Source organism: Calypte anna, chromosome 1 (assembly GCF_003957555.1).
Source record: "Calypte anna isolate BGI_N300 chromosome 1, bCalAnn1_v1.p, whole genome shotgun sequence".
NCBI lineage: Eukaryota > Metazoa > Chordata > Aves > Apodiformes > Trochilidae > Calypte > Calypte anna.
Genome location: NC_044244.1, coordinates 82,130,131 through 82,156,167, shown reverse-complemented (window position 1 = coordinate 82,156,167; position 26,037 = coordinate 82,130,131). Strand labels below are relative to the sequence as shown.

Genomic DNA, 26,037 nt, shown 5'->3' with positions numbered 1-26,037 from the left:
CAGAGATGTTGCTCCCTTCTCCCCAGTCAGCACAGAGGGACCCTCTGCTGCAGGGAGGTGCAGGAAGAGAAATGAGGAACAGCAGGGGTACAAAGAGCTGCTCTGCCGTGTTGAGCACATGGGTGTGGACCCATTGGAGTACCTGAAAGCTAACCTGACCCCTACAGGCACTGCTAGGTCAGTATGGAGCAGCTGTGTGGATGCTAATGGCAGGACAGTAGCAAAACATGGCTTGGTGGCGTATCTGGGAGCTATCTTTCAGGTGTGTTTGGATTGCTTCAGTGAAAAGTGGGCAGGTTCCTTCACTCTTCCTTTCTTGTCTGATTTTTTTGGGGAGCAGATAGGGGTGCATAGGCATTTTCTGGCACCTGTTTGTTTGCAAAGAGAGATGGGCAAACTACTGGCTCATGGCCTTGCTCTGTTGCTGGGTGAATAAGTGCTTCATTGCATAGAGGGATGCTTTGAATTACACTGTTTTTAATGGCACTGTGTAACCAAGGGCTCTTTGTGGCTGGGTGAAGAGCCAGAGAGAGAAGCCTATCTGAAGTAGAATTCCTGTTTTGTGAGTGGGTTTGATCTGCCCTCTTCAAGCCAAATAATTTAATTACAGAATAAAATCTCAGGTGAGGTGTTTAAGCCCTTATTGTTTCTCGTTGGCTCAGTCAGTGCCTTGGGAGTGGTAGGAGATGCCAGGCAGCTGCACAGTAAGGGCTTTTTCTTCTCTTTTGGTCCCAGGTCATTGGGAAAGAAAGTGCATGAAAGACTGTGTGGAGGCACTAATGTAGCTTAATTTCTGCCCAGCTGAATTAGGCAGTGTGTAAGATGGAAAAGGCGTCAAAAAATCGGTTTATGCTGCCCATCCATCCTTATGCTTAGGGGAAGTAATCTATTTCTCCTGGCATGCACATCCCTCTCATTTTATATGGGGAGGTTTTTTTTCCCCTCAGACTCATCAAGAGAGAGGGAGAACAGGATTGCAGCTGAAGCCACTAGCGTGCCCCCCATTCCCTATGAGCGTGCTGCCTCCCAAAGGATGTGGGGGCTGCTGCCCGGCCCTCGCATCCCCCTTTCTCCCCATTTTCTAGCTTTAATTTCCTCTTTTCTGCCTGAGGTCCGTGTATGCCAACAGCGTTTGCCAGGCTGAGAGAAAAGCTTGTTGGACTGTATCCCGGCTGCCCCTGTCCTTACTTGTTTTGGGGAAGGCTGATAAGGAACAACTAGGGGTGCTTCCCCAGGCACCAGGCTGCTGCTGGAGAGGTGCTACCAGCCTGCACTGACCCGGGGCAAGCACGGGGTGCTGGCATGTCAGAGCGGGTTCAGGGAGCCCTTGCCTGGGCAGGGTGGCTGCCTGCAGTTGCAGGCAGGGCTGCTGCCTCCCCAGAGGTTATTCTGGAGAAGTACCATCCTTGAAAGGAGAGACACATCTCTCCTGCCCTTCTTTCCCCCTAGCTGGTGGATTGGGGATCAAGGGTTCAAAGGCAGCGTTTTCAAGTCTCAGCCAGTGTGTGTTTCCAATCTCAGTGTGTTTTGCAAACTGGGAGGGTTTTGTGTTGAGCTGTCTCCTCACAGGCAACCAGTGGAGCAGCTGAGTGGGGCCCGCAGACATGTCATGCTCTGAGGTGCCAGCATCTGCATGGGGCACTGGGCCAGAAAACCTCAGCAAACTGTTAATGAGCTACTGTAATGAGCAGTTCTTAATGATCGAGAGCTTTATCTGGGAGCCTGCCACCTTCAGCTTCTAGAGCTTTCTGCCTAAGAAATTCATGAGTAAATGCAAAGGGTAGGTAGGAGTTGGGAAGGAAGACCCTAAAACAAAGATCCTTAGAAAGGCACATCTGTGGTGGACCTCAAGAGATTGCTTCCACCAGAGGCTCCTCATGTGTTTTTTTAACAGGTTTGCTTACCTACTTGAAGGCTGCAAAACCCGATTCATTTTCCGTGTAACACTTGTGTAGTCAGTAGATAAGACCAGCAGAGGTTTCTCTGTGGCTTTTACAGTGGAGGCTTTCCAGTATCTTTGCTGGGCTGCAGAGCCCCAGAGGCTCTGATGGATGTGTTCCCCTCTTGCATGGGGAGGGACACTCCCAACAGATGTTTGTTATTGGCAAAGCAAAGCAGAGGAACAGACAAACCTCAGCTGGTGAGAAATGCAAAGGAAAATTATTGTTGCCTCCGTGTTGGACTTACAGAGGGAATTCTAGAAGCTGCTTTTTGCCCCATTCTTACAGTTTATGTTTATATAGCTTATCTCCTTCATGAGGGACTATGAAATCCTGCAGCATATTGTAAATGTGACTATATGAGAACAGCTTGCTTTAGCCATCCCAGGCAGAGTGGGATAACTGGTTTTAAAATCGTGGATTTAAAATCTCAAAACTGAAGAGTGCTTTTCATCCTAAAAGAGTTGATGGTATTTTCTAAATTAAGAAATTTCCCTATTGGTAATTCTGAGATTTTGTGTCACTTCTATAGCTGAATTTTTTATAGCTCAGTTACCAGAGGTAGAGAGGAAGTCCTTACTCCTTTCCACTTCTAGTGTGGTATTTGTGGTCTGTAGCGAGTGACAGCATTTAACATAATTTGGAGGGTAGGTACTGACAGAGCTGGTCTATAGCTGACTTAGTGAAAGTTTTTTCTAGGGGTATTTAGTGCTATGGGACAGTCACAGACTTCCCTTCTCAAAGAATGCGTTGACAGTCTCTGTAAGCAATTAGAGATAAATGTCCTTAAGGCAGAGGATGTCTTTTTATTGTGGTTTTGTAGAGTACCTAACACCGAGGTCTTAAAGGAGTCTCTGTAAAATCAGAGAATTGAATACTTCTTATGTTCCTCTATGGGGCAGTCATGTAAGAATCTTTGGTAGATCCAAAGAGTTTTAAATATTTTTTTTTTCTGGTGGGCAAGTGAACAAACGTCAGAGGTTTGCTATGTTCTCCCAGAAAACTGGTATCCTTTGGAGAGGGTGATCTGACCTTTTCTGTGAAATGCCTACTAACATCTGCCAAGCGAAGGTGATTGTTGCATCAAAAAGGCTTTCTAAATTGGTAAAGCAATTTACAGCAGAGGAATTCTTTTGCAGCAGAGTAATAAATAGACTTCTTGGCTAAGACTATTGCTGGGGCTTTTAAGAATTTCTTAAGCTGAATAGAATACATTAATAGATGGAGGTATATTCACTCCTGTTCTGCTTCTGTTGTCATCCCCCAAGGCCCAGGGGTTGGTGTTGCTGTTTCTTCCTGGTGTCTTTACTGCTTACAGTTTTCTCCAAAAATGACTAAACATATAAAACAAGGATTGGGTTTGAGGGTTGGTTGGGGTTTTTTTCTTGCCATATGCTAGGAGAGGCACTGACCACAGTCATGTATTTGTTTTTCTCCCTTACTTCCAAATGCAGTCACATAACAATAGCTTGGAAAAAAATACCAGAAGTGATTTGGTGGTGAATTTGATTCCTTTTTTGGGCTACAAGGAGCGGGTTAGCTTTTGGGCAAGAAGGCTGGGAGCTCCAAACCATCTCTTCTAAAGGCAAAGAGGGTTTAAATGGGCACCATCCTGGTGAAATAAGTACTGTAGAAAGGCAGCCTCTTGGGGTCAAGCACTTCCATTGCTCTATGTTCAGAGCCTTATGCTCAAAGCCCCTCTTCTCTGCTGGCCCCAAGAGTTATTTGCTATTTACGTAACAGTAGAGCCTTGTACAAATGATGCTGAACAGGCTTTGTCTGCCACTGGCAGGCAGGGTCCAGCTAAAAGAGAAATCCTGCCTCCCATATCAGGCTTCTTCAGAAGGGGGTGAATGTTTGCTTTCCTTAAGGGATTGCTAATAGAAGGTGGTGGGTGGTGTTTTTCTTACTTACTTTATGTAGGATGTCATGACAGATGGTGATGGTAAATATTGTCCATGGCTGTAGAAATGGTTTGTTTGTTTTCTAAACCAAGTTGACTGGGATGGAGGCATGGGAGCTGATGAGATACAGGGTGATCTGCAGAAGAGGAAAACCAATCAGAGTATTGGTTGGCTGTGTTCTGTCTTCTCTCTCCTGAGGAGCAGAAAAAGAACTATTTTGTGGACAGGGTTGGGAGATACATTTTCAGTGTCTTAGGAGATCGTGTCATCATTTACAAGTAAAACGAAAGGTGATCAGATGGGACAAAAATGAGTATGTGGTTGCTGCACACTGTTAAAATCTCTAACAGAATAGGCAGTGAAATTTTGAAATTTTATCAGTAGTTCAATGGAATTGGTCCTTATGGGAGAGAAATCAAAAGCAAATGGAGCATATACATGCTGGAGAGAGAATACATATCATCTGATAAAGGCTAGACCATCAGGTAAAGTTTTCAGATTACAGCAGATTTTCTTTAAGTATTTATTTATTTATGACTTTGCTGAAAAACATTTCACCAGCTGTGTTTAAAAATATAACAGTAATGAGATACTTAAAAATGGAGTTAATGTCTCCCTCTCTTTGACATGCTGCAGAGTGCCAGCTGTAGCACAAGTGAGCCCTGGGAAAGCAAAATGGCAAAACCCTGCAGCCTGTGAGCCAGAGTCACACCTTGGGAAGCCAAACCCCAGAGGGAAGCATTGGTCTTTGGCAGATCACAGGGATGCTGGAGGGGTCACCTTTTGGCCATCCTCCAGGGACAGCAGGTTCAGCCTGCCCAGCTTTTCTGGACTCCCCAAATCCCCCCAGTTCTGATAGTCCCCCCAGCCACTTGTTCTCAAGGCAGCAAGACACATTTTGTCTGTGCTGCTGGGAGACCTTGAACCGTCTCTGACATCCCCAATGGGGAAATGCTGGAATGAGGAGGAGGGGAAGCCAAGAGCTTTTGTACTGAGGGAACAAAAAACATCCTCTGCATGTCCCTGGGTTCAGCTATTACAGACTCTCCAAATTGGACTGGTTTTTTTTTTGTTTTGCTTTAAAATGATTCTTTAGCCAATGTGATTTAAAATTTTTTTTTAGTTCTTTTTTTTTTCTTGGCTGGAGAGTGTCTCTTTCGGAGACAGAGCCAGTCTGCGGCTCTTCATTTGGCCCATCCAGCTTATACACAGAGCCTGCACAAACTATCTCTTACAGGATGCATTTTGTCTAAGGTTTTCTGTGGCTCTGCAATGGCCAAGCCATTGTGTTTGATATCAAGGGTGGGAGGGGCAGGAAAACCAGGCCAGCTGTGCTGTGTCCTTCAGCCTCTGCCAGCCGAGGCTCAGTGTGGGGTTAGGGGAACGCTGGGAGGGCTACAGCTAGGTGAGTGGTGGAAAATGTATGTGGTGATTGGCAGGAAACTGTTTTGAGGAAGAAGATGGCTCTTCTGACGATGATGGGGTCACATGTGATGACCTGGAAAGGTAAAACAAGTTAGGTTTGGTGGAGGATTGTGTGGATAAGGCTTGTCTTCTCTGGGCCTGCTGGTTTCAGCTTCAAGATGACATATCACAAGAGAAAAATCTCCTCTCCCCACTGTTTCCTTTTTCCACCACTGGTTGCTAATCAGGATTCAATTTTAATGACTTCCCTCAACTCTCTGCTTCCTCTCCCCATGCCCCACACATGCCTCTTTTTTAATATTTTTTTTTAAATGCATTTCATTTTGGCAGGAGTTGAAACACAAGAAGCATTTGGACCAAGATGAAACCAGTGGAGGAGCATGTTGGGCAGTACAGTGCTTTGTTCTGAGTTCAGGGGGAGAAGAAGGGGAAGCGAGGGGCAACGGGATGTCATTTCCCAGATGGGGACCCTGCCAAAGATGCTCTCGCTTTGGAAAGCAAAGAGCGATTTTTGAGGTTATACCAAGTTTAACTCTTAGTTTCCCACTTCTGCCATTCAGGAACTACCAAAGTCCTGGACCTAAAATGGAGCTGTGTTGTGTTACATGGCCCAGGTGGCCTGAATGGTCCCAAGCCAAAGTCTGCTGTTGTGACTGAACTCTAATGACAGTCCAAGATTCTTGCTGGAAACTGTAACGAGTGGATGAGCAATCTGTGCTCAGTGAGAGCCCAGAAGTAGTGCAGTTGCCATTGGAAAACCAAAATCAGTGTGTTCCTTACAGCAGATCAGAATGCTGTACAGTTTCCCACCCTGCCAAAAGCAGGGATTTGGAACACTGCTGAGCTCTACTTCAGCTGTTCCCATCAGGGGGCAGGGAGCAATTTTGCCTCATGATGTGTGAGATGCTTACTTAAGAAACACCTTGCCCTTTGAGCAAAGAAGCCCTGTGCTGCTGAATCTGGTGCAACAGCAAACCCATCCCTGGGTAGTTCATGGGACATGTACTGCTATATTTGTGACTGCCTTGGGCCATCAATATTGCATGGTGTGTAGGCTGCTGATTTAATTGCCCTGGGGCTGTTGCACCGCAGCAAACTGAGGGTGGGAATGCAGGAAGAGAATAGAAACTTAAATCAACCCTGTCTCTTCATTAAGGTCTTTTCCATGTTGTAAATACTTGGAGCACTTGTATCAGGACTCTGAGGAGGTCATATACCTCCTGATTTAAAAAAAAAACGAGATATTATCCATGGTGCTGGGCTGTTTTTTTTTTTTTTTTGATTCAGCCTCTTAAGTCTGGATGGAGTTCTCCTGGGGAAACCACCTTCTTCCCTCAGAGTTGGGGGGAACAATGCAGTATGAATAAATTGCATAAAGTGCCTTTTTTTTAAAAGCCGGGTGGAATCACAGTTCACAACAACTAAGCCTGCAGACCCCTTCTTTGTGAGGACCTAGGGGGATAATAGTTCTCCTAATTCCCCCTGTTAACCTCCTAAACATGTGCACAATCTTCAGCCCCAAAGAAGGTGCCAGTAACTTTGGGCTGGAGGCCACAAACTTCCTCTTTCCAGCAGCTATAGCTGCACCATGTGAATTTTTGGTCACTTGCATAAAGTGCAACTGTCCCCAGACATGCCAAGGGGTGATAATAGCAGTGCCACTGAGGGGTGTTGGTGGCTAGTAACTAATAGAAGACTGATGCATCCAGCAGTGGCCTTGAATCATGCCTTGTATTGCACACTTCCTTCTAGACAGCCAAGAGAGGTCTGATCTGTAGGAAATTAGTGCAGCACCACTCTGGTGTCACCCATCAGTGTGAGGTGGGGAAGAATAGGAGGATGTGGACAGAAGGTAGGTGTGCAGAATTGCCTGTGATGGATGGGTTTCAGCTTTATGTTTTTTCAGCTTGTGCAGTCTTCAATGTCTTCCCCTGGAGGTCAGTAGACCTGCTTGTAAATTTCATGTGCACAGCTTAACTCCACAGCATGTCTGAACTTACGTATTTTTCATCCCTTTTCTTGGATACCTCAAGCCACCCATATACCCTTTTTTGGCGCTCTGGCAAACCATGGGTGAGGTGCACTGACCAATAGATAGACACTTAGGGGGAAAAGGTGAACACCAGTGTTTCCCTTCACTTGCTTGGTACCACTGAGCACCCCTGGTTTCAGGGCCAGGATCAGCTGGCTTACCCTTAGATCTGTGGTGTGTTTGTCCTGGGTCTCTGGCTCCTCATAAACACAGTAACTACCACCACAGGCTTCTAGGTGAAGTGAGGCTAAAAAACCTCACTTTATACCAATAGCTGTTGGGTATTGCTCTTTATTTTAGAGGGCTCCTTTCAGCCTGGAGTTTGGCTTCATTTTGCTTGCCCCGGTGGTTGCATGTGTACATGGATGTTGCAGGGAAGTGTCCACTGAACCCACGCAGACTGCTTTGTCCCTACATACCCAGGGCTGCATTGAGTTATGGGCCCCTCAGTTCAGGAAGGAGATTGAGGTGCTGGAGTGGGTCCAGAGAAGAGCAAAGAGGCTGTGAAGGGATCCAGCACATGCTGTGAGGAAGTGCTGTGAGCTGGGGGTGTTCAGCCTGGAGAAGAGGAGGCTCAGGGGAGACCTCATCACTCTCTACAGCTCCCTGAAAGGAGGGTGTAGCCAGGTGGGGTTGGTCTCTTTTCCCAGGCAGCTATCAGTAGGACAAGAGGGCATGGATTTAAGCTCTGCCAGGGCAGGTTTAGGTTGGATGTTAGGAAGAAATTCTTTACAGTGATCAGGCATTGGAATGGGCTGCCACAGGGAGGTGGTGGATTCTGTGTCCTTGGAGGTTTTTAGGAAGAGACTGATGTGGCATTCAGTGCCATGATCTGGGAACCACAGTGGTAGTGGATCAAGGGTTGGACTTGATGATCTCAGAGGTCTTTTCTGTGATTCTGCGATTCTGTCTGCAAACCCTCTGCTGGATGAAAATGTTCTGAAGGCACAAATTGCTCTTTGTATGTCTAACCTGGTGGTGGGTCTTCACTTGTGCCGACTGATGGCTTCAACTGGCCTATGACAGCTGATCATGGGGCATTTGCAAATAGTGCCACGTTTGCTGTGCTGCTGCTTCTTCTCTATTTAGTTCTTAGCAGCTGCATGTTTGAATGTTTGCTTGACAAACACTTTCCTGGAAGGCTGTGATTATGGAAGTTTTAGTCTGAGAAATCCCACTGAATTACCCTGTTCTCTGTTGTCAATAATCTCTTGGTTGCTGTTTCCCTTGATCACAATATTTTGCGTGTGTTGCAAATTCGTATTTTTTTCCCCTTGTTGTAATCAGCCTGCCCCTCCCTGCTTGGTTCAGTTATTGAGGCTGAATCCCAGGATGCTGACATCTGTATTTACCGATCCAGAAATCCTGGGGCTACCAGGAAGCAGTACAAATAATAAGACTGCATACCCATCTAGCACCTTTCATCTAAAAATCTGAAATTGTCTGACTCATGTTCATCTCGTTACTGCTTGTACCAGCTGGGATTTGCTGTTCCTGTTTTTTCAGCCTGGGAAGCTGAGGTGCAAGGTAGGGGTATGTTTTGGCCAGCAGATGAAGTGATTCCAGGTATGTGGCTTCACAGCCTTCACGACTTTCTCTCCCTTAGTCTTGTAATACCCGATTTGGCCACCAGAGGAAAGAGATCAGAGTGGGAGAGTGGTTTCCAGCAACACTTCTATTTGCAGCAATCCACAGATTTGTGTATATTTTTGGGCACCTGTATAAATTCCACCCAAGAGCAAAAAGCTAATGGCAAGATTTCTCTGCGGCGAGCTGTCTTCTTTGGCTGTGATGGGGTGTCCATAATGCGGTTGGCAGGAAGGGCAATATCCAAATACCACCCTGCTCTTGTAAGTCTGGTGGTTTGGAGTGGTGCTGAGTGACAAGTGTTAATGGCAAGCTTGGAAAGGGGAAGGATCTTGCTGTGTTTCAGGGCGGTAATGAGTCTGGTGAAAAGATGTCTGCAGGTGGTTGGGTGGTCAGCCTGGACCATTAATCTGTCCAGCTGCTGGCCTGTTTTGGACAAGATCCAAGACCAGGTAGGACACTGCTGCTTTTCTTACCAGCTCCAAACACAACTGAGGACCTTCCAAGCTAACCTGGGCTGGTGTATGGGTTTGGGTGAAAACCACAAGCAAACCACGTCAAATCACTGGATTCACCCCCAAACTGGGCATAGTATATGAGCTTGTGTTTTGTTTCACATGGAGATGACTGGGAGAGGAGGGAGATGGAGGAAAACCTGTGTGGATCCAGCATTGTTGTAAGGCCATAGGTGATCCATTCCCAAAGCCTGCAAGTGCTATTCCAATGACTAGACCAGACTGGTGAGGGTATAATAATGCCTGAGCTGACATCCTCTGTGAACTTGTTTGTAAGAACAGGGATATTTTGCCTGAAACCCTTCCATAAAGGGACAATTGAGAGGGGAGGGAAGGGGAAAAAAATACATGGTGATGGTGAGGATATGGGTGAATGCACGCCCTCAACATATGTAACCTCATCTGAGGTGATGGGTAAGTTGGGTCAGCATTTCCTGTGCCATGGGTCCCAGGAGCATCATGGGGATAAGAAATCCTCAGGAAGAGAAAGGGAAAATTTCAAGCCTCAGGAGGGGATAGTGGATTTATTTTCATGTGTTGCATCAGAACACACTAATTTTGGCTGGGAGAGAGGACAAGAGCATGCAAAAACAGTCAGACTCGCTAGGAAAGAGGTGGGAGATTGTGATGCCAAATAGTTTGGGAAATGTTGCTGTAGGCCTGTCTCTTCCCTCTGCATCCACACAGGGCACACCATCAGCACCAGTGGGTACAGAGCCTCCAGTGGGTGGGCACCAGGGATTTGTATCAGGGCCACGCTCTCTCATTGAGGCTGGGGCACCCCTGGCTCCCCACCCTTCTCCCTTTCTCCCCTTCTCTTCATCTCCCCTCCTCCCCCTTCTCCCATGTGCTTTTATTCCTTTTGCAAACAGCATATGCCAAATCCAAGTTCACAGCTGGCTCTGCTCCACGTGTTTGTTTTCTGTGCCTGTGCAGCACTCGCCAGCTCTGCTTGTGCTGGGGCTCAGAGTTGGAGGCAGCGGGGGGAGAGCAGGGGTGGTGGGGAAGGAAACAGGAGCAGGCTGCTGCTTTCCAAGCCCCTTATTTGTTTAAAGCTTAAGCCTGTTTGAGAGAGCCTTTTTGGAGTGAGGGGTAAGTGGCAGGGGTGGGATGCGGGGGAACGGGGAAAGTAAACTGTGTGTCAAGGAAAGCAAACTTTGCAGCTGGAATTGCTGCTGGCGCTTATCATGGGAAGGGCCCGGGGAGGTGCCTCTGGCTCTGTGCTCACTCTCTCTCTCAACGTGGGTGCAAGTGCAAAGGGGTAAGGGCAGAGAGCAGGGAGCTGGAGATGGGTCTGTGCTGTGTCCCATCGGTGGGTGCGTGGGTGCTGCTGCCTGCGGCAGCACTGCATCTGCATCCAGAGGTGGTGCGGGCACCAGCCATGGCTCTCACCAGCGTGTCCTAATGGAGCACTGGGCAGAGGCAGGTGAGCCTCCCTTCCCAGGCTCTGGGGCAGTAGCATGGTGCCACTGCAGCCTGTTTATGTCTTTTTGTCCCAGACCATCCCCTTACAGAGAGGAAGAAACCAAGTGCTGGCTCTGCCCATCATTGCAAGGCAATGCGAGGTCCGTCTCCATCTCCTGCCCGTGTCTGAGTTGCTGTTCTCAGCTGGGCCACCCTTTTGGAGAGGCTTGTATATTGGTGGGGTGATAAATGGGACAAAGGATGTGCAAACACGTGTTTAAAAAAGACCCAAGAGGTGCAGCAGTCTCCTTTTCATCTCTGAGGCAGCGGATATCTGTCACCGACCCCAAGACCCTGCTGTGAGTGTGTCCCCCATTTTTTACATCCAGTGGGATTCAGGAGCAGCATGGTGGATGCTGGTCACAGCAGAATGAGGACAGGGGCTTGGCCCATCTGATTGCTGGCACTCAGCAGCAAGCCCCAACACCCCACCTAGGCATTTGGCACTGGCTTGAGCATTTTCTATGGGCACTTATTTCTGTCCCTTTATTTTGCTGGCCTTGAGCTTCCTCTTTTGTTTTTTGGAGTAGTGACATGTCTTCCAGGGGAAAGTCCTAGAGTAGGCTTTTGACCTACTCCCATAACCAAAATGAATATTGTTAGTGAAAAGCATTTAAGTGACAAATATGGAGAGAAAAAAAACCCATTTATCCCCAAATTTATAGAAGAGAAAAATAAACTAAATTTTTATATGATCTTCAAAGGACAAGAAAAATTAGCTTGTGCTCAAAATGTGCTCTTTCACATCCCAGCAACAAGGCATTGCTGAAAGGAGTGCAAACTAGTAGGCAGTTTCTCTTTATGGTGGTGATTGGGATGTCTCTAAAGCCAGCCATCTGGGGATTAAACTTCATATTGATGTTACTGGTGAGTATTTTGTCCTGTCTCTTTTGTATGCTCTTCTGGATTTTGATGGCAACTGTGTTAAACTAGCCTCATGCTTGTTAATGCGTTTTTTTGGGCCTGCTCCCATTGAAGAAATGGCAAAGATCTGGCTGATTTGGGAGGTGGCAGAACCAAGTCCTCTGTTGTGATCTTCTGCATGTTTCTGTGTTGTTTCTGCTGTATCACTGACTTCTATTTAGTATAAACTTGGTCACTGCAACAGTTGTAGGTGCTCTTGCTCTTCAATTACACACTGGAAGAAGGCTCAAAAGCTAGGAAAGGTGCACACATCTTTGCTCCAATAGGAAAATTTTCCTGTTCCAGCTTTCCCCAAGGAAGGGTTAACAGCAGTTCCACTGCCAGTTTCTGGTTTTGTCTTTTTCTTGTTTATTTGTCTGTTTCAGTCTATTATTGTTCCTAATTGGACATGGCCAAGATTTTCTATTGTTCCTACACAAAGATGACCTTTTTTTTTTTTTCTTTTCTTTTTTTTTAAACTTCACTTAAGGTAGGTCCATGTTTAAACACATAACAAATTGGACCACTCTCAGAAAGCATTTGTAGCTGCTGTCTCTCTGGCTTGTGATCTTCTCTGAGACTGAGTACTTCTGAAACCCAGTTCAGAGGTGGCTGTAGACCAGTGGACACACCAAAAGGGTCCTTGCTCCTTGGGCATTACTGCAGCACTTAGTGCAGATGCTGACCAGGGGTGTTTGTCTGTTACACCACTGCTCTGTGGTTTGGTTTATATTACACTAATTCTGCTTTCAGAGTGAGGAGTGTTTCACCTGTTGGCTACCAGTATGAATGGATGCTCTGATATTTATTGTGTGTCCTGTTTCATGCCTGACCCCATCACAAGACATAAAAAAGAAAACCAATTGGTCTCTTCAGGGCTGCTCAGTGTCACCTTTACTGTGATTTCTGGTCCTCCATCCATAGGACCTGTTACTGACCACTGGTCCAGCTGCAGACAGGCCATAGGGTGATAGTAGGTAATGTAGGATGTTGGATTTATAGTGCTACCTCAGTGGGGAAGTGCTAGTTTTGGTCAACTTGGCAGTGTCCTTTCAGTTGCATGGGTGAGAGCTGCCTGGATGGATTTGGTCCCCAAGAGATGCTGGGGGAAGCAGAGCAGAGCTGAGCAAAAACAGCTTTGGAGGAGAGCATCATGTGCTCCCTGTAACAAATATGCTATTTCACTGGGACCACATTTAAACAAAGCTGGAAAGACAGAGATTTGCTTGAGAAGTGGTGGTCTTGGGTGATGGCCCCCAATCTGAGGAAGGCAGGGCAAAGGCTTGAGCGTGGGCACACACCTGGAAAATGAGCCCTGGCATTGCCTGCTCCTTGCCTGCCCATTCCCTGAAGTAGTGAGGACAAAAGCAGCACAAGGAAATTGGCCAAAAGTACCAACTCCCCTGTTCTTCCTTCTTTCTTGACCCTCGCATCTCAATTTAATTATCTTGCCTTTTTCTTTCTGCCACCTTTATTCCCCACTCTCCTTTTGTATCTTGCAGGGCAGTTGCCCAGCATCTCTTTCCCTGAGTCTACTGGGCCTGCCTCCTCTTCGACCTTTCCCTTGGCGAAGAGGCACTTAGAGTCTCAACCTCAGACTTCAAATTTTGGTTTGGGTTTTTTTTTTGTTTGTTTTTGTTTTTTTTTTTTTTTTAAATTTTGTGGTTTTGTTTGGAAAGGATGAGAGTGGAAAAAAAAAAACAAAAGCCATGCCCTGAACTAATGTAAACTAGCCACAGTCACATCTGTGCCTGTGTGCTGACGGCTCCTGGTGGGAACTGCCCATCCCTCCTGGCCATCTCCTCTGCTGCAGTTGCTGACAGGGAGGGCCACAACCTGACACCCGGCTCATGTTGGTGTGGGATTTGGCGTGGTGGAGCCCCACTGGAGCCAGCAGCATCACCCGGCACTCCCTGCCCCTCCTCTGGGTCTCGCAGTGACAGCCCCCAGCAGAGCTGTCCCCTGGGCTTTCCTCACCCAAGTTCACGCTCTCCCTCCTTCCCAGCTCCTTCCTCTGTGCTTTGCCCCTCTGTGCAAATAGGAAAATGTGTAGATAGATGGATCTTGTTACAGCTTTTATTAACCAGCCTGAAGTGAATAACTCTTCTAGCTGGTGGTGTCAAGTCCCTGGGACATGGGATAGTGTTTCTTCTGTGTCTGCAGCTCTGACTGCATTGCTGCTGATCTCTGGCTTCAGTGTTATGTGAATGGTAAAACATGGTATTGTCCTCATATAGCAAGAGACAGGATGCTTGAGTTGGCAGCCAAGAAATACAGTGCAGTAAATCCCCTGCTTCCAAGACTGAAGGTGTGTTCTCACATCACGCTTATGTCAATGGGTGATCATTTTCCTGTTGCCTCCTCTATGGTGTTTAGCACCATGAAAACCCAATGTTGTCCCATAGCCCCAGATAATTCAGATTTTCCTGCTGCACTGTGAGGTGAGTTTGTAGCAGGCTTGGGGCAAACTAAAAATGCTTCAGAGTAGGTAACTGATCTCCCCAAGTAGCTACATTGATGTAGTTTTCCAAGAAGATCCTGGCCCTTTCTGATAATGCCAGCTTTGGAATACAAGTTGCAACCCTATGCACACTTTGTCGGGTTCTCATGGGACCTCAACACCACCAATTCTAATGCTATGACATGCATGATCTGCACCTCTCTGTAAGCAGTGGACATCTGCACTCCCTTTGGGAGTCCTCAGCTCTTTAATTTAGGACTTTAGCTGGGAGGATGGAGAGTCTACAGATAGATCAAAGATGAGAAGGATGGGGACTGTGGAGGAAAAGTTGATCTAAAGCTAACAGCTCTCCCAGCTTGGGGCCAAAGCTGGACTGAGTTGGACTTGATGATCTCAGAGGTCCTTTCCAACCCGGATGGTTCTGTGATTCTGAGTCTTTGGTTGAGGCTTTTGACAGGAGACACATCCTGTCCCAGCTGCAGGGACAGCCCCAAGAGCTGCTGCAGGGCTGCTTCCCCCCTCGCACACTTGGGAGAAGGAGCCAGAGAGCAGCCAGCAGCTCCAGGCTTGTTGCAGCAACAACATCTGTTTCCTAGGTGCACTTTGTTTCTGAAGAGGTTGTGCAGCACGCTCCATCTGTGCCCTTCTCTCTCTTTTCTTTTTCCTTTTTTTTTTTTTTTTTTTTTTTTTTCTGTCACTTGTGCTGCTTTGGAGGCACTTAGGGGAGGCAAGAGCTTCCCTGAGAGGACCCTGCACCACCCTGGCTGCAGGGCTCTTTGCACCCGAAGCAGCATCAGCAGCATTGTCAGCATCTTGACAGCTGGCCGGCTGCATGCTTATTAGTTGCTACTTTCTTCTTGCCCTCCAGCTCTCCTTCGCCTCCCTATCCACCTCCATCCTCTCCCTTCCCCCTTCCCTTGCTCCTACCCCACTGGCCGGCCGACCCTTCGGGGAGCCCCCAGCCTCTCCAGATTAGAGCTCCCCAGGGACTTGGTCCTTTTGAAAGGAAGAAAAGAGGAATAGGGTGGGGGGGGTAAGGAAAGGGAAAAAAAAAAAAAAAAAAAAAGCAGGGGGGGAGAAGGAGGGGAGGAAAAAAATTTATTAAAAAAAAAAAAAGAGAGAGAGAGAGAAAAGAAAGAGGGGGAACAGAAGAATGAAAACAGACCCAAGGGGCAATAGTCCCTCGAGCCATTTCACTGCATTACAATGAATATGGACTCTATTAAGCTCCGTTCTGCCTGTTAGTGTTTCCCAGGGCAACACAGCTCCCATATGGCAAGCATGCAGCAGATTAGGGTAGGCCTCCGGGCTTCATTGAGGGCCCGAGGCTTGACTGGCAGTTGAACCCCATCCTTCCCCCCCCCCTCCTCACACTTGACACTGCCTGTGTTTATCTAAAGCAAAAAGGGCCAGGGTGGGAGAAGGGGGCATTTGGGGGGTTATTGTCCTGGGCAATGGGAGAGGGCAGGGAGAGGGAGGGGGGGGTGATGAGGGAGGGAGGTGGGATGGAGGAGAATGGGGGTGGGGGGGCTCAGCCCCTCATACATATTCAGGAGGGGTCTTGAATGGGCAGAGGAGAAATAAAGCAGATGGAATTCATGTTAAAGAACAGCCACAATCGCCCTCCAAAAACAAGGAGAGAAAAGCAGGCAGCCTTAAAGGAGCGTAGGGAGCAGCGTTTATCCAATTAGCAGGGTTGTCAAATTGAATTTACTCAGAATGGAGGGGGAAGCCAGGGGGGAAGGAGGGAAATTAAGTGTCTAGGGCATGGGTGGGGGAGCCTGATATTGAAGAAAGGACGCGGGTTTTCTTTCTTTCTTTCTTTCTTACACTTTAGCCTTCTCTTTTCAAGGGCTGAAGCTGTTTTTGGGGTGTGCCAAGGGGCAGTGAAAGCCAGCACGCATACTCTGCACAAGCATGGGGCTCCTCTCCTGATAGCTGTGAAAAAGGGAGGTATATTCCATGGGGCAAGGGCCTGTTTTTACCTCCCTGGCCTGCATGCATGCATCAGGCTGGTGGGTCCAGCCACTCTGCCATCACTGTGCCACGGGCGTTACCTGAGGCCAGTGCCACTCGCTGTGGTACCACCACTGTGGTGACACTGGGGCGTCCATGGCCAGCGTGAGGATGGCATTTTGTTCTTCGAATGGCCTCATGCCCACTGACTGATGAACACCAGTGAGAAAGGGTTCTCTGGAGCTCAGCAAAGTCAGCCTGATCAATTCCCATTCATTTCAGAGGAAGCATTGGATGGAGAAGTGCCAGAAGCTGCAGGTGTTGGGTTTGCAGGGGTGTGAGCAAAAGTCAGGCAGGCGGGGAGAAGGATTTGCATCCTGTTGCTAAGTTGAAGCCAGCATGCTCAGTCCTCTCCCTGGTAGTGCTGCAAGCTGTTGTGTATAGGAGATGCCCAGGGCAGCAGCCTCATCTTAGGGAAGACAAAAAGTCGTAAAGATAGCTGCATGTTTTGTTTGATTCATGGATGGTTTGGTTTGCATGAACAGTTTTTTTCAAGGGAAAAGAGCTATTTTAACTGCTAACTGAGTTTATTTTTGAGAGCGGTGTCTTTCAACACTGATTTTTTTCAGGACTTGCTTGGAGAAAATCTGTGGGTCTTTTGTAGGGTCACCCAGTGCCCAAGTGCAATTTGTAGTTTGCAGGCAAACTCACTCATCTGCACAGTGCTGCTGCTGTGCCAAGTTTTGCTCTGGATATTTTCCTTCTCCCAACTATAAGCATGAATTTATCCTAGGCTTTCTCTGTTGTAGCTTCTTCGTGGACTCAGTGAGCTCACAAGTAGCCAGTAAGAGAGTCCTTTTTGCCTAATCACTTTAAAAAAGGGAGGGAGGGGGAATGACTCCTCACACAAGTTAATCAAGGGCCATGTTAACAGAACTAGGGCATTCAGAAGTCAGGAGCTTTCAATGCTACAGAAGGAAGCAGGCAAGCTTTTATCCCTGTTTGCACATACCCTGTGCTACCTCCTTGACTCTCAACATGGTAATGTAACACTGGATACTGACTCTCTGCCCTCTCCTCATACCACCTGCTTCCCATTTGGGATCCTGCCTCTCCCTATGGCATCCACACCCCAGTCCCTGTTGGATGCCCGTGCTGTTACATGGTAGGGGAACCATCTCTGTTGCTGCCAACCTCTCCTTTCCCAAACCCTTTCAGAGACAGCCAATATAACTTAACGGCATGAAATTAATACTTTGGAGTATGGGTGGAGGTTGGTAGAGCTTCATTTTGCCCTCTGGGATGTTACTGTTTGATGGTTTGGGGAGAAACAGTCAGGGGTCCCCAGATTGCCATCCGTGTCCTGAAATCATGCAGGGACTTTGCTGCTGACCTGCTCAAGTGTGTCATGTGCACAGTATTTTTTCAGCTAGAGGATTATCCAGTTGGATGGTGGCTTTTTTTTAGATGGGATGCAGAAGTTCCAAGAACAACTTGCTTGATGGGATGGAGGTCCTGGTCAGAGAGCTTTGGATTTCCATCCCTACTATTCCTTTACTGCATAACCTTGGGCCGGGCTGGCTTCCTCTCTTAGCCCTTGGGTTCTCTCATTTGTAAAGCAAGCGGGTGCTGTGGTTCTCTTCTGCATTTTCTCTTTCAGTGGTTTAAGCATTATGGAACAACAAAAGAAATACGGCCTTGTATAAAAAGCTAATTATTACAAGTAAAATTGGCACACTGTACTGTACAAGACATTTCTTTTTCTGAAGGGTTTAAGTCTCAACGTATTAAACAGAGAACTAGGAATATCATTGTCCCTACTTGACCTGTCAGAAACAGAGACCAGCTGCAGTGAATTGTCCAGAGTCACCCAGGGCATCCCCAGCTGGTTGCTGGACCTGAGTTGCTGCAGCCTTTGCCTTAGTGCAAAGCAGCTCCTTCCCCTTCATGCCCTTCCTCCCATGCACAAGGAGGGGCAGTGGATCTGTCCCCCTGCCTGCTCTGGTGTGCACCAGCACACTTGGCTGTCCTGTAGGGTTTTGATGATGGGTGAAAGCACGGGGACATCTGACCTGACCCAGTCTGCCTCTGCATTTCCCCCTAGCCTGCCTGCAGAGCTGGGGTGTGGGGATGGTGCCCTGGAGCCAGGGCAGAGGCTGGTTCCGATTTGGGAGCCTTGTAAATCACAGACAGTGTGGCTGTAACAAGGGCTGCTTGGCTGGCCCTTGTTAAGCAGGAGGGGGCTTGGGCCTGTGGGCAGCATTTCCTCAGTAAAACCTTCAGTTTCTAATCAGCAAACACCTCTGCTGCTGCCTGCGCTTAATTCAGATCCCTTTTTCTTTTCCAGCTTTATCACGCACACCCCAGGCACACGTTCCCACTTTTCTTCTCTTTTATATCTTCACCTCTGGTTTCTCATTCTGGTTCTGCTCCCTTTGTGGTGCCCTCCATCCCCACGGCACAGCTGGGGCTGCTTGCAGGAGCCTCGGTGGGCTTAGGTGTGTGGAGGGAAGCCAAGCCGACAGATTTTACACCCAACCACTTCTCCGTATCTGATGAAGCTCTCGTTAATTTGCTTCTCCTAATGGCCCCTCCTTTGATTTACTGGGCTGCCTGAAAGGGACTTAAAGCCTTCCCTCCACCGACAGGAAATTGTTATTTTAACCTGGCAGGAAAGAATTGAAAATAAACAAATTATTTTTGTTTTCCCTCCCTTCTCAAAGCTCTTTAAGTGCCTTTAACTCCTTCTTTTCCCAGATAGCAATTAAGCAGGAGCTGTTGAGGTTTGTGTGTCAGCAGCTGCTGAAGTGTCAGAAACCAGGGGTATCTTGTACCTTATCTCCCTTGGGCAGAGGAGGCAGCAGAGCAGAACACTGTCATGCCACAGACCTGCAGCTTCCAGCACATTCCCCCTGTCTGGGTCCACCACCACCTCTGGGAAGGCAACCAGAGGGCCTGGGGCTTCCTCTGCTCCCCAAGCTCTGCTGCCTCTCCTGCTGCAGCCCTCTGTCAGTGCTTGCTGGGACGCCAAGCAGATCGAAAGCTGCCTGATTAATAAAGTTCCTTGCTTTGCACTACTGCAGGCTGCTTAAGGGCAGCATTTTCAAAAGGGGTCAGCTCCCATTTAGGCATCGAAATATGTTGGTTGCCTATTCAGGAGAGCTCAGCATGTCAAGAACTGAATGCTTTTGAAAATCTGGCTTCAATTGTGGAAGCTGAGAATTTCGAAATCTGGCCCGGGATCCTAATAGTTCTTTTGGAATTGATGTTTTCATTCATTTTCCTCATTATTTTTATGCTGGCCATTTACTTTTTGTACTTCACTCAGCTGTGAAAGGAATGGCCACATGTCCCTATTTAGAGCTCATATTCTGCCTGGAGGTTTGGGGAGGTACCATACACTTGTTGCAACACACCTTCTCTGCTCAGTCTCTGCTCAATACTCTTCAATCTGCCCAGTGCAGTGGCCAAATTTTTTTATCTCCCTTCTTTTCTCTCCACCCACTGCCCTCATCTTTTTACAGAGCTGGGGGCAGCCAGTTTCTTCGTTGCATGGATGTGCCTGGGTGGTCCCAGCTCACGAAGGGTCCCTTGCACGTTCCTGTGCTTTTGGCTTTGCCCTTCTGGCAAGAGGCTCTGCGTGATGTAGAGCTGCAGGGAGGTCTGGTTGGGAATGTCTTTGCCTATCCCCTCCCCCATCATGGACTCCAAGGAGAAGCTCTTTTCCATCCAACATTTTTTCCATCCTGCTGCCAAACCCATCCAGATAGGGGGAATGAGTCAGCTTTGCTCTGTAGGCTTCCAGCACTGAGAAACAAGACATTAAGTCCTACCCCAAAATGTTTCTTCTGTGTTGGTGGAAAGCTTTCTATCCCTAGCAATCTCGGTGGTGTGAGGTTCAAACTATACCTGTTTTTTAAGCTCAAACTAACTCATCGTCTTTTCCAGATGATTGTAGTGGTGCATCAGTGGTGGCAATCGTGTGTATTATGGTGTGGACGAACCTCGGACACTTTTACAGCAATGATCACTGGTGGTTTGCTCAAGATGTCTGTGGCATAATGAAGGATATTTTGCTTGCTGTCTTACATGGAGAAATGATACTGAGTAACTCAGATGGTCTCCAAGACAATAACAAAAGCATCTGTTACAGTTGTACATGCTGCTTGGTGGGGGAAACTCTTCAAAGACAAATTGTTGAGATTCTCTTCCTTCTTCAGGGAGAGAAGAGGGATACCAGGAAGGATGAGATGCATGGGGAGGAAGTTGCTGTCTTGTCACTCTGACACTGAAAGTTACCCACAGAGGATTTTTACATGTGATGGGGCTGCAGGCTGCAGTAGCTTGTATATGAGTCTAGCATATATTTCTAGGTGACTTCAGGGTATGCCCAGCCTGATGTCTGATGGTCAAACTCTGTGCTTTCAGGCACTCATAAGCCAGGCCTGATTTACACTACCTATCAGCAGGGCTTGTTACCTTGTGCTCACAGCCTCAGTAACCATGACTAAGTAACTCTTAGGGAACAGCTGCCTTGCCTTGAGCCCACTGGGCAGGCTGGCTGAGTGAGCACACATCGACTTGCAAAGTGCCACGTGAAGATGCTCATTGTGGCATTTGCAGAGTTCCAGCTGAAAGTTACTGTATTGGGCCTTCCTTCCTTTTGAAATTTCCAGCTCAGAAGTGGCTTTTCTTTTTCCTTATCTCTTCTCAACTTCATGTCTCCTCCGTGACTACTCCCCCATGAAGCACTTTGGGATGTTATGGGGAAAGGGGACAGCCCAATTTGCAGAGATGCATGTAAGCTAGCTAGCTGGATTCCTGCTGTCATGATGTGGATCTCAGCCATAGCCAGCTATGGATATTAACTCTACGCTGAGCTTTTCACCTTTGGTCTCACCAGAGAGCCAAGAAAAGTCACCTGAGAGTAGCTTGGTGAGATTTCCCCAAATGCTGGGGTTCCTTGCTAGCAGTAATCAGCCTTGCCTGGAATGACTTACTGATCGTCTCATGAGGAGTCTGTGGCAGCCCTTACTTGAAGAGTTAGGAAGTTTATTTCAGAGGTTGTTCTTGGAGTGACTAATCTCTGTTTGACTGAGTTGGGTTTGGAAAGGACATACTCAAACAAGTGATGGCTTGAGCAGTGACCAGGTAGGAAATACTGCTCAGCAGAGTCCAGGTGCTCTTGAAGATGGTGGTTGCATTTAATAGTGTTTCTGCAGGGGGAGCAGGAAATACAACTGCTGTTTGGGCTGACTGCTATGGTTGGTCTGGTTTTGGGCTTCTCCCATGCTGATGTGGGCATGCCAGAGGAGTAATTCTGAAATTAAATTCTGAATTTTGAGTCTCATGGGTCATTGTCTTGGTGCTGCAGTTGGAGGAAGCTCAAAATCCTGTAGCTGCATTACCATGTCCATAGGGAGAAGTCTCTTCTTGACTTCAGCCCTTTGTACTTGGCTGAAGCTGAATTCAGTCTGGCATCTGAGGTGTCTCTTGGTGCAGCCACTTAGATCTTTAATCCCCTGACCTGGCTTGTTTGCTTTAACATTGGTTCATAACAGTCTCTGAAACAGCTGCTGCAGTGTGGCTCTTCAGAGCAATCTATGTTTTGATGTGGCCTTTGCTCCAAGTTTTTGGGAGATTGTTGATGCTTTCAAAAATGAACCTGGTGGTATATCCAGACAGGATAGTTCAACTCAAAATAGGCAGTGTGTTTGAGGCAGAACAGTTAATCTGAAATCTTTCCATAGATTCGGTCTCTTCATTTCAAATAATGCCCAATTGGTGTAATCCACACTCAACTCACTGCACTAAATTTAAACAACTTTAGAACTGAGCATTTCTTTTCTTCTGAAAAAGTGTCCCCTCCACTTCAGAGTAATACCTTGCAGAAGTGCCCAGAAAAATTTCTACATCTCCTAAAGTGTTGTATGTGGGCTGGCCAGAGTCTCAGGAAGAGACTGAAACAGTGGGATCACCTCAGTTTCCATATAGCTCAAGACTTGTACCTACTCATTTACTTTTCTGTTCAAGCTAGAATATATTCCAGACATGGCCAAGAAGTGACAATAACACTTGGCAGGTATATTTGGCCACATATTGTTGGAAATGTTTTTATTTTGCTCCTGAAAACTACTTGCTGTGCATTGCTGAGTGAATCTGCAGCAAATCTGGAATGCAGGAGGGGGCTGAGCATGTGTCTGTGTGCACAGCTGTAGATCTGTACTAAGGGATGGGATGTTTTGGGAGACCCATGACCATGTTTGGGAGAGAGGCTGGAAAAGAGAAATGCTGAGGCCACCAGCTCAATGAATCCCTGGGAATTTAGGGATATTGATAAAGAAGCCAGGCAGGGCTGGAAAGCAGAGGGAAGTCTGAGGGTTTCATCCATCATGTCTCTTGTCATCCACAGGAATCCACTGCCACACCTCCACTGCATCCACTGAGGCAGCTTATGGGACCCTTCCCTGGGCACCTCTGCCCCAGGACACACTGCATGGGATGGCAATGACACATGGAAAGAAGAGACCCATGTCCCCCATCCCTTGTCTCATCCTTGCAGCTGCTAGCTGCTTTGCCAGACTGAGTGAGTTTCTTTTCTGACCCGTTTGTTTCATTTCATTTGTTTTGCCTTGATGCTGTTCAGCATAGCCATGCCTCAAGCACAAGGTGGTTGTCTCTGCTACTTCCTCAGTAGCCTTGACCAAAGGTCTGGGTTCAAACACTCCTCCAGAGGAGAAGGGAATACAGTCAGAGTTGGACATCTCTGTCTAGTAGTGCCAAGAAGAAATGGGACTGGTGTGCATCTCAAAACACTAGAGGGGGTGGAGGGTGAGCAGCTAAAAGGGAAAGGGCAGCACCAGTGGGAGTGATGGGGAATGCAAAAGATGCTAGAACTGCTTTTTTTCCTCTCTCTCCTTTCTTTCACCAAGTTTCACAAAGCTTTCTTATGCCCATTTTTTTCCTCTGTGCAGGTGAATCTCTGCAGGTCACCGTGCAGCCAGCTTCCATTGTCCAAAAGCTTGGGGGTGCAGTCAGCCTGGGGTGCGTGGTAGACCTCCCCAGAGAAAACCTCACCTGGAGACTGAATGGGAAGGAGCTGTCTGGATCTGATGAGGTGCTGGGTATCCACATCGAGGGAGGGAAACTCATCATCATGGCTCTCAACAACCACACCGTGGGGCGATACCAATGCATTGCTCGTGTGCCTGAAGGAATCATTGCCAGTGTTCCCGCAGTGGTTACCTTAGCCAGTGAGTAACTTCAGTCCTCTACCATCCTCTGCATTCCTTGGGCCATCATTCATGCAGCTTGAGAGGCACGTCCACACCCTCCTGCTGCCATGAGGGGCCTTTGGCTCAGGCTGCTCTGTAGGATTTTTTTATCATGAACAGGCTGTTGTGGTGTGACCCAGCCATGACCCTACCTGCATGGTAGGCTGCAGACCTGTCCTGCAGTGACAGATTTTTGCAAGATTACATAAAGCAGGAAATGTGTGAGTGATGGGGCAGTCATGTTGCCTCATCTGGTTGCTTACTTCTTGATTGAGGTTACCAAAAAGTACCTGTTGGTCCTGATGGCCAAAGCACTGCCTAGGCTGCTCTGGAGCTGTTGCTGGTGCTGTGGGTCAGTGTGTGCTAAGTGTTGTTGCCTTCCTGACCCATGGAAAGTGAAGTCTTTTACCCATCTCATGTGGGAGTCCTGCACTTTTTTGTGTTGCCCCTGGGTTCATCATAACCAAAGTCTCAGCCCCCAGTAAGGAAAGGCTGATCTGGTTGGTTGTGGTGAGGAGGTGCTTCTGAGAGCAGTAAGTGCATTAAGTGGCTGGTGGTCCTCTGTGCACCAGTGGGTAGATCCCTGGCCAAAATGCAAGATGAGGCAGGAGGCGGTGGGAGAATGGTTTCATGGAGATGTTAAAAGGCAGAGGCTGCACTGTCCTCTTTTGGTAAGGCAGGTGCAGAGGGCAGCAGGAGGCAGATGCAGGAGAGCAGAGTATCTGAAAGCACTCATAACACTTTTTTTTTTGTCTTTAAGGGGCTGCAGGCTGTATTCATTAAAACTGCTGTTGGTCCCAGAGAGTGTGCTCTCCCTTTCCAGGGCTTTGTCCTCTTCCTATGAGGTGAACAAAGAGCCACCTTGTTTCTGAGCCACAGCTCTGAGTGAGGGACTTTGTTCCTACCTCTGTGCTTAGGTGCTCCTCACTGCTGCCCTCTGGCATTGGAGACAGACCAAGAATAGGTGTGTGCATGGAAGGCAGGGGTCTTAAAATGGGGAACTTGCCTTACAGGTGCCTGTGTTTGGCCAGATGTTATGCTTAAATGTGAGAAAATGCTGTATTTGGATCCATCTGTGAAAGGGCAGCCCACGCCTGCTTGGAGCTGGTGGGGCTGTGTGGAACACTCTTATTTGAGCAATGGAGAATCTGATCTTCTGGGAGCCATGAAGTTCTTAGTGGAGCAAGTGCATGCAGAGGAGACCACCATCCATCCCCTGGCAGTGACAGCCTCTGGCTGTGGGAAGGGCTCCTCTTCCCAGCAAGAGGGAGTCTGGGGATAAGTCTTAAGAAAATTAAGAAGTGAAGATGTTTGTGCAGAGTGGGGGCTGGCTTTGCTTTAAAGCCAAGAGCTGTTGGCTTGTCACTGATACATTAATCAGGAGTGAAATGTTTAGGCCAAGCTGGGTGGGAGGAGGAGGTGAGGGAAAGCGAGGAGAGAGTTGCTGAGCTCTGAGGCAGGGTGGGAGGGGGTTGTCATGGGGCCGAATCTGTCGGGGGATTTGGCCTGAGCTCCATGCTGAGATTAAGTTTCGGAGAACACATTCCAGAGCAGAAAGGGGGCTGTGTGTGCTGGTGGCCTGATAGAGAGAAGGGGAAAGGAGGGGAGAGGTGGATGGAATTACCAAGGGCATGGTTTGCATTTAGAAGAACAGGGTGTGTGCAGCTTCTCAGCTTGATCAGTTCCTTCTTAGACTGATCCCCTTTTCCTTTCCTTTCCTTTCCTTTCCTTTCCTTTCCTTTCCTTTCCTTTCCTTTCCTTTCCTTTCCTTTCCGTCACCCCAACTCTACCATCAGCTCAGTCTCCTGGAACAAAACATGTCGGTTTAACCTATTTGTCTGCTTTGGTCTAGTGTCGGTGGTTTGGGGGTGACAGGTCCTAGAGCACCAGCAGGTCCCACCATGTTCCTCAGGACAAATCAAAACCACAGCTGTGCTGTCAGCCCTCTCCAGGAGCCAAATAACCTCCAGCTACTGCATTGCAGTGGGGGGTGGGGGTACAAAACAGGGAGAGCTGCCCATCACTGCCATCCCTGCCATAGCAAAGGCCCAACTGCTCTTTTGTAAGATGTTCAGTGGAGTTCACCAGACTGGAGCCAGAAGATGGATGAACAAGGAACTAATCCATCGTGGAGCACCCCTGTGCTGTACAGGTCCCTAACCCTTGAGGGGTGCTGGGAGAGGCAGAAGCCATGTCCCATGCTTTCAGTGAGAGACCCCAGGCTGGGAGGTCTTGGCAGTCAATGAGTGAAGAGAGGGAGAGGGCAACACAGAAAAAATGTGGGGCTGAACGTGTAGGAGAGAAAGCCTCTGCAGGGTTTAAAAACACAGTTTCATGTTTGTGAGCTGGACCCTGCTTGCAACATTGGCTTTGCAGTGGTCTGAAATAACATGGGGCATCGAGTTATGGTGGGGCTGAATTTGAAAGCTGTGGTAGCATATGTGCTACTGGCTCTCTGCTGCTCCAAACCTCCTCCACAGGGCCTTGCTCTGAGCTGATTCAGTGGGGATCATGGTCCCTGGAGTGGAGAGGGAAGCCCCTGGCAGTTAGGAGTTGAAGTTGATAAATCTCTTCCA

The 26,037-nt window shown here is 47.9% G+C and overlaps 1 protein-coding gene across 3 annotated transcripts in view; it reads left to right on the top strand.

Moving 5' to 3' along the window:
• Positions 1-26,037, top strand: part of BOC (BOC cell adhesion associated, oncogene regulated) — a 57,423-nt gene that overhangs the window by 10,324 nt on the left and 21,062 nt on the right. For 2 of the 3 annotated variants that reach the window (XM_030469267.1, XM_008502640.2), the window contains exons 1-2: positions 22,613-22,773; positions 23,162-23,440. In XM_030469267.1, coding sequence (XP_030325127.1) covers positions 22,689-22,773; positions 23,162-23,440 — 364 coding nt within the window. In that variant the 5' untranslated portion in view covers positions 22,613-22,688. Of the gene's footprint in view, positions 1-22,599; positions 22,774-23,161; positions 23,441-26,037 lie in introns of those variants that run through there. The other variant, XM_030469268.1, reaches the window with a different exon arrangement.